Here is a 15,461-nt window from a genome sequence, read left to right on the forward strand (position 1 = left end):
TCCGCATTAACACTAGATTCCGCAGATTCCGCATTAACACTAGATTCCGCATTAACACTAGATTCCGCATTAACACTAGATTCCGCGTTAACACTAGATTCCGCATTAACACTAGATTCCGCGTTAACACTAGATTCCGCGTTAACACTAGATTCCGCGTTAACACTAGATTCCGCATTAACACTAGATTCCGCATTAACACTAGATTCCGCAGATTCCGCGTTAACACTAGATTCCGCATTAACACTAGATTCCGCATTAACACTAGATTCCGCGTTAACACTAGATTCCGCGTTAACACTAGATTCCGCATTAACACTAGATTCCGCATTAACACTAGATTCCGCGTTAACACTAGATTCCGCGTTAACACTAGATTCCGCGTTAACACTAGATTCCGCATTAACACTAGATTCCGCATTAACACTAGATTCCGCATTAACACTAGATTCCGCAGATTCCGCATTAACACTAGATTCCGCATTAACACTAGATTCCGCATTAACACTAGATTCCGCGTTAACACTAGATTCCGCATTAACACTAGATTCCGCATTAACACTAGATTCCGCGTTAACACTAGATTCCGCGTTAACACTAGATTCCGCATTAACACTAGATTCCGCATTAACACTAGATTCCGCAGATTCCGCGTTAACACTAGATTCCGCATTAACACTAGATTCCGCATTAACACTAGATTCCGCGTTAACACTAGATTCCGCGTTAACACTAGATTCCGCATTAACACTAGATTCCGCATTAACACTAGATTCCGCAGATTCCGCATTAACACTAGATTCCGCATTAACACTAGATTCCGCATTAACACTAGATTCCGCGTTAACACTAGATTCCGCGTTAACACTAGATTCCGCAGATTCCACGTTAACACTAGATTCTGCATTAACACTAGATTCCGCAGATTCCGCGTTAACACTAGATTCCGCGTTAACACTAGATTCCGCGTTAACACTAGATTCCGCGTTAACACTAGATTCCGCAGATTCCACGTTAACACTAGATTCCGCATTAACACTAGATTCCGCAGATTCCGCGTTAACACTAGATTCCGCGTTAACACTAGATTCCGCGTTAACACTAGATTCCGCAGATTCCACGTTAACACTAGATTCCGCGTTAATTTGCTAATTCCGCAATTCCGTCCGCTATTCAGTGATTGTGGAAATCACAGGGCCCTAAACCAGTTGTCAAGTACAGGTATGAAACAGTGTCACAGTCTTTCAACCACACCGTATCATTATTTCTGTGTCAAATTAATTCAAATTATCACAGAAGAACTGGGATAAAAGTTTATTGTTCGGACTCAAGCACTGATGCCTATGGTAGCAATCAAAGTGGAGTCCGTCAGGGTAACGCAATAATTCATTACATGCATGGACTTCATAGAAATAACATATATTTAAGACCTATACTGCATTATACGAACAGTTATAGTTTAATTTATATTATTTTTATAATTACTTAAGTCATGCATTTGCTTTTTCAATGCACAATCCAATCCATAATCCATTATACACTGATTCATAAGTATAATTAGTCGTATGTGGTTACATGAATGTAATTATAAAGATGCAACCTGCATTATAATGTTATTATATCATAGTTACAATGACCTTTTAATAATTCATATTTATTTCTGTCAAATAAGTGAATATACTGTATTGTTGTTAATACCTGTTTTCTGTTCTTATAAACACTTATTGCGAGTGATAATACAGTTACCAAACTCTTTAAAGACATCATTGGTGGCTTTAGGTAAAGTCAAAACGGAGAATGTAATTTTCCAAAAGCAAATGAAAGATGAGCTCATAATACATTTTAAGTTGTTTTTGTAAATGTAACTAATGAACAGTAGTTCCTGTTAGAAAATAATGGGGAAACAATTGAACTCATGAATACAAGCAATTCCATGCATATGGCTGAGGAGATCATAATTCATCAAAATCATAATTAGCATTCATGACTTCTAATGCAAAGATTAGCCATTAAATACATAATTGATAGCTAATTTACCAAACAAGTGTAACAATTTTTAATTATTTCAATTAAATTAAAAAGGCTAAAAATATGTCTTCGTTATGGTTTTACCATGACAGACAGCGGTTGGACCACAACACATGTTTAAATATTAAGGTTTCTGGGCAGAAAGCGAAAGTAAAATGTGCACTGCCATTCATAACAGTGGGTGAGTGTTTTCACTTTTACATTTGCTTTAGAATTAGCACCAATTCAGGGATGCACAACAACTAATTCTTTGCAGGTTACCTGTTTGCATTGGGTTTAAATCCAAAATATTGCCATTTAGCATTGAAACCAAATCTTCCGCCATCGTCTTGTCTGTCACTCTCGTAACGTGAGAAATGAAATCTGACTCCTGCTGCTGATCTGTGCTACAAGACTCTCGGCTCACGCTGCATTGAGGAAACACCTTCAGTTTCTAATTGTAGTGTCTGACTATAAAAAAAAATCAAACAACTGTGCTGCGGGGCTGCGCCTCAGAGAGCAAGTGATGTAACCGGTGAATTACAGTAAAATTGAGTGGGTCCACTATCATTGGTCTTAAATACAATGGTTTGGACACCCATGGGAATTTCAGTCTAAAATTACAATGAAAAGGAAATGTTCCTTTTGTTACTTCAGAACAAGAGTTCAATATGTTGCTTTTGTGATGTTTTTGTCTATTTTGGAGGCAGTATTTTATTGTGTAAAAAAAAGGCTGTTTAAAAGACTCCACAGAGGTTTAACTGCATAAAAATAACAGCATTTGGGTTTGGAGCGACATGACATTAAACAAATAGCCACAGGATTTTACATTTTTGGCTTAGCCATGCCATTACAATCTGATTCGGGTCAATAAAACTGAATCACCTCACTAAACCAAATGCTTTAAGATCTTTAGATTTATTGAAGTATAGTGTTTGTAAAATAATAGATGTTCTTTTTTTAGCCTCATTGTGGATTTTCTTTTACACAATGTCACCTGTTCTGGTGTCCACACCCATCTTTCTTGATTTATGTAACCGTCAATGCAGCAGTGACTGCCAGTCCCCGACACACACACACACACACACACACACACACACACACACACACACACACACACACTGGTGCCACAAAGGAAGCTCTTTACCAGGACATTCTGGTGACCTTTAGTCTACTGTGTTGTTTGAACTGTGCATAGCAAGGCTGGCCACAGGACAGCAGTCAACACACACTCACACACACACACACATCAGCACCAGGTTGGAGAGTGTGAGAATTATATCTCATGTCATTTATCCTTAAACTTGGATTGTATTGAGTTAAAGCTTTAAATTCTTTGGGAATCAAACCAATGAGCTTTTATTTTCAAACGTATCTTCATTTACTTTCGTTCTTCTTAAAAACACAAATCTTATTGTTAGCCATTATTGTCCATGTGGTGAGATTTTGTTTGTCTTTCAAGGCGATCACACATAAACACTCAATTTACACAAACTTAAAAATCATATCCGTCACCTAATGCAATCCACGCGCACTCATCACAGAGACCTTCTCGGCTTACATTCATGAGAGAGAAAAAGATGTCTTTATTGAAACCCGAGATATTTCAGTCCCTCCATTGGAAGTCGAACCTTCAAGCTTCAAAAGTATCGTGATCGTAAAAGAAATCCATGTGAATCAAGCAGTTTAACCCTCTCGGTACGAAGCCCCTTTTTTTTTTTACGTTTTCTCTATTTTTACATTTGGGCTTATAAACTATATGTAATGGAGATGGAACACTATGTGTTTGGTATCTATGGATTCAGAAGACCCTAAGCTAACGTAAGCATGCATGTAATATGTTTATCAAGGAAGTATAAGTGAAAAATGTACAATATACTATAGAATTTCAAACACAGAAATGTCTTATTTCTGAAAATCACATCACAACAACATGTGTAAAGAACAATAAAAAATCTAACTTCATTTACAAATAGTCCCGGGCTTATGGGACTGCTTATAGAATGCTTAGAATTTTCTAAGCAATGCTTTTTCCTTGTCACTCTCCAGTAATTATTCGTAAATCGTTTATTGCTTGCCATCATATAAGTGCTAAAATAATAAATAATGCTCTATCTTATCTATCTATCTATTATAATTCTTCTCTCTCTCATAAAAACCTCTCTCGTGTCCTCCACCACTCAATGCTGCTGCTTGCGTCATATCCCTCACTATAGTACCACCCCTTGCGAGGCTACAGAGTCCTCTGATTTGCTAGAATACGTCAGGGTAACTTCCCCCTGATTGGGTAAGAAAAATATTTCTCCATCTGCAATTTTTCCATTGGTTATCTGCCAAACAACATCGATTTCATTGGCCTTTGATGGTGTGTATGCAAGCCGGTTAAGTTAGCACTGTTTTCAGCGGAATCTGAGGAAGACGGCAAAAAAGACCGCACCTCTCTATCATGAATAGTTTTTAAGATAAGTACACATTTGTAAAAGTATGTCATTTCGGGTGGTACCGCCCAATCCGTCCCCAGAGGGTTAATTCAGGTCAAAAAAAACCCCCAAAAAAACCCAACATGATCGCTTTATATGATGAACTTTATATGAAATAGATTTAGTTGAGGCATTTACGCACAGAAACATTGATCAATGCACATACAGTATATGGATATCATCAAATATGATAAACGGATACTGAAGTGTGTGCTTTGTGTTCTAAAAACGATTTTTTTCTTAATTAATATTAGGTAAAAAAAAAATAAAATAATAAAAAGCTTTAGTCTGGTGCACAATTTTTTAAATAGGTTTTATGGGCTTATTCACACCATTTGCATGCCATTTATTTGTTGTTTTTTTAGTCAGTCTGCAAAGAAAATCGTCCGACAAATGTAATCTGAGCTTTGTTCTTGTTTTAGATGCACATTTTAGATGGAAATCTGCACTAAGAGTCTTTAGAAAATGATTTGTAAAAAACTTTATTCAGTAATCAGAAACGACTAGACAGAACATGGAGTCATTGAAATTCATTATTTAAAAGGTCTGAGAGCTCTCGGTACAAGAGTTGTTTATCGTGATCATAACTAATATTAAATAACATAACTAAGCTGCGGTTGCCGCTATCTAAGCATCGTCGTCTCGTGACTGTGGAAAAACCTCAGCCTCTTGTGACTCAAGGTCTCCTCTCATGGGATCTGCTATCCCAGCGCTCGTCTCTAACTGAGAGCAGGTTCACTCGTGTAAATCCATCTAGAAACGGTGTTTGAAGGCCGAGAGTTTTGATCTGTCGCCGGTTCTCTGTTTCATGCTCATTGTAGCTGGAATGTTTGCTGTTGTTGTCTTTGATAATACAGAAGCGTTGGATGATCTATGATCTATTGTATCACAATAACTGTCGACTGTAAAGCACTGGTCATGTCGCTGTTATTGTCTGCCTGCAGCTTTTGTTCCTCGCAGTGGAAGTTTCTGTGTCTGACTGGGCGGCACCTACGGCTGCTAGGATCAAAGTCTGTGGGTGAAAACGCTTCACCCCTCCCGTCACAGTTCAGCCTGCCATTCACCTTCAGTTACTACAACATTCACATTCAGGTGGCTTGACCAACAAGCCTATGATCCCCTATGAATCAATACAGTAACGAGGATAGTATTCTGAATTTGTCAACTCATCTTTTATACCTTTTCGAGGATTCCCACAATCATGGAAATGTCAAATATTAACTAGATATGCTATCTTTGTGAGTCTTCTTAAAATCCCTTAAAGGAATAGTTCACTTTTAAAAAAAACTTTTGCTGATAATTCACTCGCCCCCATGTCATCTGAGATGTCCATGTCATTCTTTCTTCAGTCGAAGAGAAATTAAGGTTTTTGATGAAAACATTCCAGGATTTTTCTCCATATAATGGACTTCAATGGGAACCAAACGGTTCAAGGTCCAAAAGACAGTTTCAGTGCAAACTGCAAATTGTTCAAAGGGTTTTAAACGATTCCAGACGATGAATAAGGGTCTTATCAAGCGAAACGATCGTTCGTTTAAAAAAAAAAGCTCAGTTTTATAAGCTCAAATGCTCGCCTTGCTCTGTTCTGTGATGCGCGTTCGCGACTCTCCTGTTCAAACTCGTTTATCAAAATGAACGAATCTTTTTTCGTGTCATTTGGTTCATTCAACGAAGGAAATGAACAAAATGACTCGGGAAAAGATTCATTTCGCTTGATAAGACCCTTATTCATCGTCTGGAATCATTTAAAGCCCTTTGAACAGTTTGCACTGAAACTGTCTTTTGGACCTTGAACCGTTTGGTTCCCATTGAAGTCCATTATATGGAGAAAAATCCTGGAATGTTTTCATCAAAAACCTTAATTTCTTTTCGACTGAAAAAAGAAAGAATAACATGGACGTCTTGGAGGAAATGGGGGTGAGTAAATTATCAGCAAAAGTTTTTTTTTTTTTTTTTTTTTTAAAGTGAACTACTCCTTTAAAAGTCCTTGGTTAAAAGGGCCTTTCTGTACTTTTTGTATGTATTAGGGCAATTATGTTTTGGTATAGGCTATGACAATAAATTTGTTCTTGATCGATTACATCAGTGCTTTAAATCAGGGAAGCCCGAACTTTTTACTACCAAGCTTGGTTGAGTATTTCAAAATATATTACAATTTATTAAAATTTTTACTATTTTATTTATACTAAAATGTAAATTTTTATTAAATTCACTTATATTCTCTAAATTGCAAAAATAAAACCAAAAATAACAAAACAAATGAATGATATAATTTAAAGCTAAATTAGAAATGAAGATGTTTCAATGGCATGTTTTTTTTTTCCATGTGACGTGCAGGCCAAACCAAAGGTAATCACAGGCCAGCTTTGGCCCTTGTTTGGACGTCTCTGCTTTGGATCCTTTTATAAATATATTTTATGCAGACAGATTTGAACCTATATCTCTCCATTTTGAGTATCTAGGCCTAGGCTCAATCTTACATTACATTAATATTATTTTGGTAGGACAATACTAATAGTATTTATGAGAGAACAGTAACTTGTGTTTACCGCAGTCCACAGCATGTATTTCCTGTAAAAGTCCAGAAACATGGCTCTGTTTAGGATGATTTACACTTTGCTTGGCCTAATCTTTCTTTTATGGCATTGCCACAGGAACGCATAAACAAACTCGCATGCCTCGAGGGCAGCTGATAAGACATCCGGGCTGAATCAGGGTCAGAGAGCAGATAAAGTTAAAGTGGGTCAGCCTGGGCACCTGCTGCTCTCAGGTGGCCTTGTGTGACTCATGTGACTTTGGACCAAGACTGGCTTCATGTTCTGGGTCTCTGCCCCCTCCCCTCGCCTCATTTCACATGACCGCACCTTGACTTTTGAATTTTCTCCGAGGCTGAGTTTCACGACTCAGTGTGTTTAGCACCACATGACTAGAGCTGGAGCTTTTGATGGCAACCACTGATATGTTTAGTGACTTCTATTACTGCGAATTTTGTAGTTTATTTAGCTTAAAGGGATACTTCACCTCTGGAAAGATGAATGTGTATTTAAAACGGGTCATTTATGTAGGGAAATGTGAAATTATTTTTGAATTTAGAGCTTTCTTGTCTGAGAAAAGCCAGAAAATGTATTTTTTGGCTTATGTGGATGAAAGACAACAACTCCCAGAATGCACTTGCTTCGCTGCCCTAGGAGGCCACGCCTACCAGTAACAGAGCGCAGTAGTTAAACAAGAAGTCTAGGCTACTAGTGAGTCTCCGTGATGAGTCTGCCCAAAAATGTGTTTCGAGATCGGCCAAAATGTCCGGGATTCTGCTTTTGCGTCCATTCGTCATGTTTCCTGTGGCAAGCGGGACGAGTGAGGGCCGTGGGAGAACGACGCGAGGCCGGTCATGTTGTGTTTAGTGCTGTGGGAGATTGACCCAAGAAGTGAGAGACCGTATTGTTGTTTCTATGGAAAACACTCATTTTTTCTTCTTCCACATCTACACGCGTCAGTCCCCAGGGCAGGGATAAAATCTCTTCGCAGAAAATTGGCTCTCACAAGAGCTTGTCGTCTGTTACTCAGTCAAATCCATTTCTTAAGAATTGCCTCTCAAATAAGTGTTGAGTGAGTGTGTGGTGGGTGAATCCTTTATATAAAGTGCTCTGATTTATGCCGTAGGTTTTTGCATTTTAATCCCCGTTTGATTACAGCGGGAAAGAGCACGCTGGGAGAAATATCCGTGCCGGCACAGCGTGTTTTAATTACAGTAGCTGCTCCGAGGGAGGGACTGTTCTTGGAAAACAAGGCTGAGGGGGTTTATTAGACTGGGGAATACTAAGGGTTATTATATTAAAAAACAATGGATGTGTTAATGGCCTTTGTGTTGGTGTTGAGAGGCTGATAAGTGTTTTTCTCTCTCCTTAGGGGTCGTCCTGATGGAGATCTCAGACGTCCACAGGAAAGTCAATGTAGAACTGGAGGAGAACGTGAGTGTGTCCTGTTAAGTGTGTGTCTTTGTTTGTTTCCTTGCTGTAAACACATTCTGGGCTGACCGAACACATGCTCGGACTCACCCAAACAAACGATTGCCATCTGCAATTTAACCTCATATCAAACATCCCGTTTCCCATGAACTCTGTGGACTCATTCCTGTTGACGTGCAGGCAGTCATATTTTTGTGAACTCCAGGAACGAGTGGACACACCCTACAGCGTGTTAGATTTGTAGTTTTATTTTTTTTATCGGAGCAGGTTTAAACATGCCTGTTGATGCACCTGAGCCCAGCGCCTGATGATGACACGGACGATCCAGCTAGAGCAACCTGCGACTCAAACACAGGCCACACAACAGGAGACAGGCCGTGTTTAACAGCTCGTTCTTCCTCGTCGGTCAAATCTGATAACATTCATAAATACCTGACAAAGAGATAGCTAGGTAGCAATTCTCATACCATTCCTAACATTCGGTTTGTTGTTACTGATGTTTATAACTGACATTATAAATCTACTAATTCGATGGCAGTGTTCACACTAAGGGCTAAAATGTATGTTAATATGTATTCATGCTAGTACACTAACATGATTTAAAGTACAGTTGGCAACATTTGATGTGGATCAAAACCATGAATTTTGAACAATACTCGTTTTTGATCCACTTCAAATGTTGACTATTTAATTTGATTTATTAGACAGCAAAAAATAAATAAATAAATAACAAGATGCCACCACAATGACAATATACTACATATTTATCAGAACTGTCGAGGATAGCAAAGTTACAAAACTTATTTCCATAGTGGTCCTCGTTGTAGTCTAATAAAGATGGCAAACAAGCTACAGATGACTCAAGAGTACCTTGTACACTCAACCACATCTAAATACAAAACAAAATAAACACAAATACATACACATCAAGATAAATATTCCTTAAAACTACATAAAAACTAAGTCTAATTAGCATTTAGCAACCATTCACCACATGCTTGATTAAAACAGTGATCTGACTGGCTTAACTTAACTTGACTACTTTAGTTAGGCTGCATAGTATGACTTAAAGTCTTAGTTCATCCATAAATGAAATTGTCTTTAGAGCCCGACCGATAAAGGATTTTGAAGGCCGATACCGATACAAATATTTTTGGGTTTTAAAATCCGATTATTTTATTTATTTATTTATTTATTTATTTTTTAATATTATTGGATTTCACACACGTGTAAAAGAAAAGCTAACTTTTCTGCACAAGATGCGTTTGATACTTTTTCTCTCTGTCTAAATGTTCACTCCTCGCAAGTATAACTTATATTTTACAATGCAGGGACTGTAACTAGAGATATGCTAGTTATAAATACAGGAATCATTACTTTATTTAGGCGGAAAAAGTTCATTGTAGTTTCCAAGGTCATTAATGTTAACGTTAGCGGTCTTCCACTGATGATAGTGGCATTAGCTAGCTTTGTGGTTAGCTAGTCTATGATGAGCCATAATTTAGCAATAGATAACATCATACTGCAAATTGCAAAACATACATTTTCAATATAACAGGCCAAGGAGAGATGATTGAAGCGTGTTTCGTCCATTTTAATTTTATTTTTTAAATATTCATTTATCGGCCATTATAACTGCCGATACCGATATTATGAAAAATATCGGCCGATAATATCGGTCTGGGTCTACTTGTCATCGATTACTCTCTCCCTCATGCCATTCCAAACCATCTGTGCAACCAAGCCCACCAAACCAAACTTTAAAATCTGTATTAATTGAGTGGTCTAATCCAAGTCTTCTGAAGTGAAATGGTCAAATTGATGTGGTGATCAGATTTAATTTAGGCTTTTATTCAGATATAAGAACACAAGTCTTAGTTGAGGCCCTTGTGATAGGGCCCATTTTGTTGAATGACTGTTATAATTAAATGAAAGTAGTTTTTTTATTGGTACGAAAACAATGAGGTTTAAAAGAGCATCTCAATTAGGGTTACATTAAAGTTTAAATTATTGAAACTTCTCTCATTCAAGACCGTCTTCCATGTAAAACAAAAGGAGGCATTTTGAATGATGTGCTGCTCGTTCTTTTCCATCAAATAACAATGAATGCGCACTGAAGCTTTCAGGTTATAAAAAGGTTGCAAATGCAAGACAGCTACTCTGAACATGATCTGCCTTTCTTAGCGAGATTCTTATCAAACGGTTGCTCTGTCATGGCAGTTGATGACCTGAAAGAGAAAACTTACCATAGCATTTGTAGTAGTTCTTATCTCTAGCCTGACGTCATCATACTCAATCTATGAGTCTGACACCGCTCCATTGGCTGTGATTATGGGGCGTGTAAGGAAAGAAAATGCCTCTGCACTCAATTAGATAGACCTACAACCAATCAGAGCAATGGAGTAAGTGACGTATGTTTAAAATCAATGGCTGAATCTCAATTCTCCAGCGGCAGCCATCTTTGTTGTAAACGAATTCAACCCAAGCGCTCTTTGGTGAGGTGGATGATTACGTCACTGTTTATCATCTGTCCATCATTGTGTAAACCCCGCCCTCACAATTTGATTGGTTCGAACAGCTCTATAGTTGCTCCACAACGAATCAAGTCCAGACCGAACGTCCCGACCTCAAATGTTGTGGACGGGGCTAAGTTCGGCTGGCATCCAGGCTATCTATTCTCTATAACATTACATAATTTATTCAGCTCCTTAAAGTCATTCATAACTCGGATTCTCATTAATAAATAAGACCAGCTGAAATATTCATTGGTATGACAAATGTAAACAAACTGCTTACTGCAAGTGATGCGACAACTAAACCCATGATAGACGGTCTAGTGTAGTCCGCTTGACTGATTTTACCAAGAGTCTGTGAACCGCGGGACTCAAAATGTTGTGTGAAACTTAATTTGCAGTGATTATAATGTGATGGGTGCGTTCTGATATTGGTGCATTGCTGCTTTGTGTATAATTTATTGAAAATTTGAATACGCTTTGTTTCCCATGCTCCCAAATCTGCTGTCATATTCACCCAAGATAGAGACATTTTCTTCCCCTCTTGAGATTTCAAGTGTCTGACGCCCCTTTTCTATCCCATATTGATTGACAGGGCTTTGATCATTGGCTGCTTTTATATTAATATCCCGGCGCACAGATAATTACTTTTATCGGCCAACACTGGTGGTTGTGAGCCTGACAGATGTGCTTTATGAGGATTTCTCATTATTCACGAGGTAACCGATGATCTAAATCTGAATAAAAATATAAGCCAATAAAATAACCTTTTTTTATTTAAAGTAACACCAAAATTGGACAGAAAATATAATAAATAATATTAAATATCAATATATTATTCTTCATTTAGTTCTATGCAACTGAAACAGATTTAACAGGTTGTGGTTTTAACCAATTTTGAAAATAAAGTATAGTCCTAGAAGACTATTATTATCAGAGCTTTTTGAGCAGCGGATCAGTGAACGAGAGGTGCCTTCACAGCGGCAAAATTGGAAACTGAGCATAGCAAACTGGGTCTCTGTACAGACTTATCAGCTCGGCCAGAGTCGCTTCAAAGCTGGAGTGGATCTTCAGGAGTGGAGCCACTTGCAAAGTTACAAAAAAAAAAAAAATGCTGCATCTGAGAGCTGAACAGTGAACACTGAGGGGTGGCATTTATTTTCTGCCTCTTTTTTTTTTTTTTTTGTCGGTCAAAACCTGAAGAGGCCAGAAGTTATTGCTATTATTTAATGGTGAAAAGTAGGGATGAACTGAAATGAAAAATTTTGGCTGAAACCGAAAATGACTTGTGTGTGTGTGTATATATGTATGTATGTGTATATATGAAGAGTTCAGATGCAAAAGCCTCTAAGTGCCATTTGAAATTTTCTTCTAGAATGATCATTTTTATCAAGCTTGTATATTTAAGTTCAGTATTTTCACTTAAATGGTAATGATAATTACCTATTAATTGTTATTTAAGTGAAATTACTGAACTTAAATATACAAGTTTGATAAAAAAAATCATCATTAAAGAAGAAAATTTCAAATGGCATTTAGAGGCTTTTGCATCTGAACTCTTCATATATATATATATATATATATATATATATTCGTGCAGTAAAACTATTAAAATATTTAATCGCGATTAATCACATTAATGTCATAGTTAACTCGTGTTTAATCGCACATTTTTGTTTATTCTAAATGTCTCTTGATTTCTTTTTGTCCCATTATTTTTTTTCTCATTTTAATGCTCTTATTAAAGAGGGGTGGAGAATTCACATCAGCTGTGTGTGTGTGTGTGTGTGTGTGTGTGTGTGTGTGTGTGTGTGTGTGTGTGTGTGTGTGTGTGTGTGTGTGTGTGTGTGTGCTTGGCCGTCAGCTTGTATTTCAGACTGGACGCGCAACTATGGTGATAGCTTAGTTCACAACGACAAAACACACAGATCACTTTGGTCTTGTCAATTGGACCATTTGGCAACTTTTTAAAAGTAAACTTTCCATTCAGAATCTTATTGGCATCCATTTCGGCGTCTCGCGCTCGTCATCCACTCAAAACGTAACGTTAACCAACTATGTGGTCCGCTCGCAAGCCGAAACAAGTGTGTGCGACGTGCCTGTTGTTTTGTTTCCGGTCTCCACTTGCACTTTGGTCGACGAAGCAACAAAACATCCTCGCGCCGCACAAGCCATTGAAATGACTGGGTTTCATAGAGCAGCGCCGCGCATGCCACGTCCTGTTGCAAAAGCATGTGAAAAAAACTACAAAGTTTGCTAGGCCAAAAAGACCATTCATCGCGCAAAAAAAAATGGGTTTGTATTAACGCTGTTAATAACACGTTTAACTGACAGCCCCGATATATATATATATATATATATATATATATATATATTAGGGGTGGAGCCGAACCCGAATACGGTATTCGGAAAGACACAAATAACGTGTTTTTTACTAATAATTATTTAGAACAAATATTTGTATTCTGGAACAAGAAAAACTTTATATCAAAAAGCGGTGTTTCCTCATGAGACCGCAGTGCGTGAGTGACGTTCAGGTAGAGGTGACTGACACAGGCTGCTCCACACAGCAACAGAGAGGGCTCAGCTGAGCGAAAAAACACTTAACAGTATCACTATTTTTTTTTAATGGATTTTTGTACCTTAACTGGGTTCCAGAGTTCGTTTATAACTTTCAGGAAGCGGCAATTGATCGGGAGATTATTCCATGTTCGCACGTCAGAGGCCATTGGATGTCCAGTTGCCACAGCAGAGCCTATGAGTGAGCCAGACGCTCAGTGTGCTAGCAGTGCAGCTGCAAATGTGTTTTACATAAAAGCTTCTGTAAATCGGGGAAAATGAATTTATCCTTTTCAGTAAATCGAGGAAAATGAAGCTTTTATGTAAAACGCATTTGCAGCTGCACAGCTAGCAGTAGTCCTACGAAGCTTTTATTATCTAGCTATTATACACACACAGCAGAACACGCTTCGAAATTGCAAAACATGCTGAGCCAGAGTGAAACCTGCTTACATTTACGAAATTTCGGTGCATCCCTAAACCTAAGGGTTTATCGTCTAACCAGAAATAATCAGTTGATGTATGGTTAAGATTAATCGGTTGAAAATAATTGATGGAATATTTGATTTAATCTGTAAAAAAAACCATTAGATCAATCGATTAATCTGGAAAATATTGACCGATTGAACAATAATCGTTAGCCGTGACATTTGCAGGTGCGTGTCTACGTCAGATCTACATGCTACGGTGTTACACAGTCAGCAGAACCTAAAAATACTCCTGTAGATGAATGAAGCAATGATGAAAGAGAGTCTTGAATGTAGGCCAGACACGTCTAAAACACAACAGTGATTCCTCTCGTAGCATTTTTCTGAATGAAGACATGCATTAATGCAGACGTGTCAGGAAGTGTAGGCTAACGCTGGGAGTGTGGGATCCTGATTTTAAAGGGGGGTAAAGAAGATTAGAGCAGAAAGGAGGGAGAGGGGTGGGTGGGCGCACTTGCCGCCATGATGATGAGTTGATGTGAGCACTCTCGCCCTCCTTCATTAGGTTTCTGTGTGTGTGTGTGTGTGTGTGTGTGGGTATCCCTCTGTTTGTCTGTGACTCATCTCCTCTGTAAGCACTTTAGCTTATACAACAACAGCAAACTGCCTGCCGACTCACCCAGTTGCCTCATTTTCTATTTGTGTGTGTGTGTGTGTGTGTTAGGGGCGTGGGATGTATATCGTCTGAGATAATATCATAATTGTTGTTTTTAAACAATGTGCAGTCTGACATTATTGAGTAGGCTATGTCCCTCACGCTACAAAAACACGTCGAGACTCCACGCACACGCTGCTTGATCTTGCCTTTTTGATTTAGTTTAATCCGCATCTGCACACACTCACTGTGGGATTAACTCTATTAAAATGCAGTAAAAATGCCCTTATATTGCGTATTTGTCTTTTAGGCTATATTTATGATTTATGTGGTAAAGTTAAAGCCCCCCGTAGTCAATCATTTCATCCCTTAAAAGTAAAACTGATCTTGGGGTGGGTTCAAATAAGTTTTACTTCTATCCACTCCGTTTCGAGCAATAGATTTAGGTTTGGTTAAAGTCGATGTAAATATTATGAATTTAAAGGCTTGTACAGATTAACCAAAATGCTGCGTATTGCCTTGTCATGTGTAACTACATATTGCTCGAAATAAACAAATAAATAAAAATAAATAAATAATAATAAATCTTTGATCACCAAAATTTCATGTCTTAAAATAGATTAAATGTAACTCGACACCCTTGCCTAATTTAGTATACGTGGTTCTATGAATATGCAAATGAGCCCCGCCTCCACTCACTCACTCAGCTCAGAGATCGACTGGTTGACGATCACACGTTGATCTGATTGGTTACAAGGTCATTTGTGACGTCAGAGACACCAGCGATTTCAAACTTAGTTTGAGACTGTCTTTGGTTCACTGCAGTTTTAAGGAGAAAATACTCAGCAATGCTG

General features: G+C 38.0%; 1 protein-coding gene across 1 annotated transcript in view; it reads left to right on the plus strand.

Moving 5' to 3' along the window:
- Positions 1-15,461, plus strand: part of baiap2l1b (BAR/IMD domain containing adaptor protein 2 like 1b) — a 77,681-nt gene that overhangs the window by 17,872 nt on the left and 44,348 nt on the right. Inside the window, exon 4 of the mRNA XM_039687256.2 lies at positions 8,394-8,455. Within this exon, the coding sequence (XP_039543190.2) occupies positions 8,394-8,455 (62 nt within the window). The remainder of the gene's footprint in view (positions 1-8,393; positions 8,456-15,461) is intronic.

This window comes from Pimephales promelas, chromosome 3 (genome assembly GCF_988280905.1).
Source record: "Pimephales promelas chromosome 3, fPimPro1.hap1.1, whole genome shotgun sequence".
Taxonomy (NCBI): domain Eukaryota; kingdom Metazoa; phylum Chordata; class Actinopteri; order Cypriniformes; family Leuciscidae; genus Pimephales; species Pimephales promelas.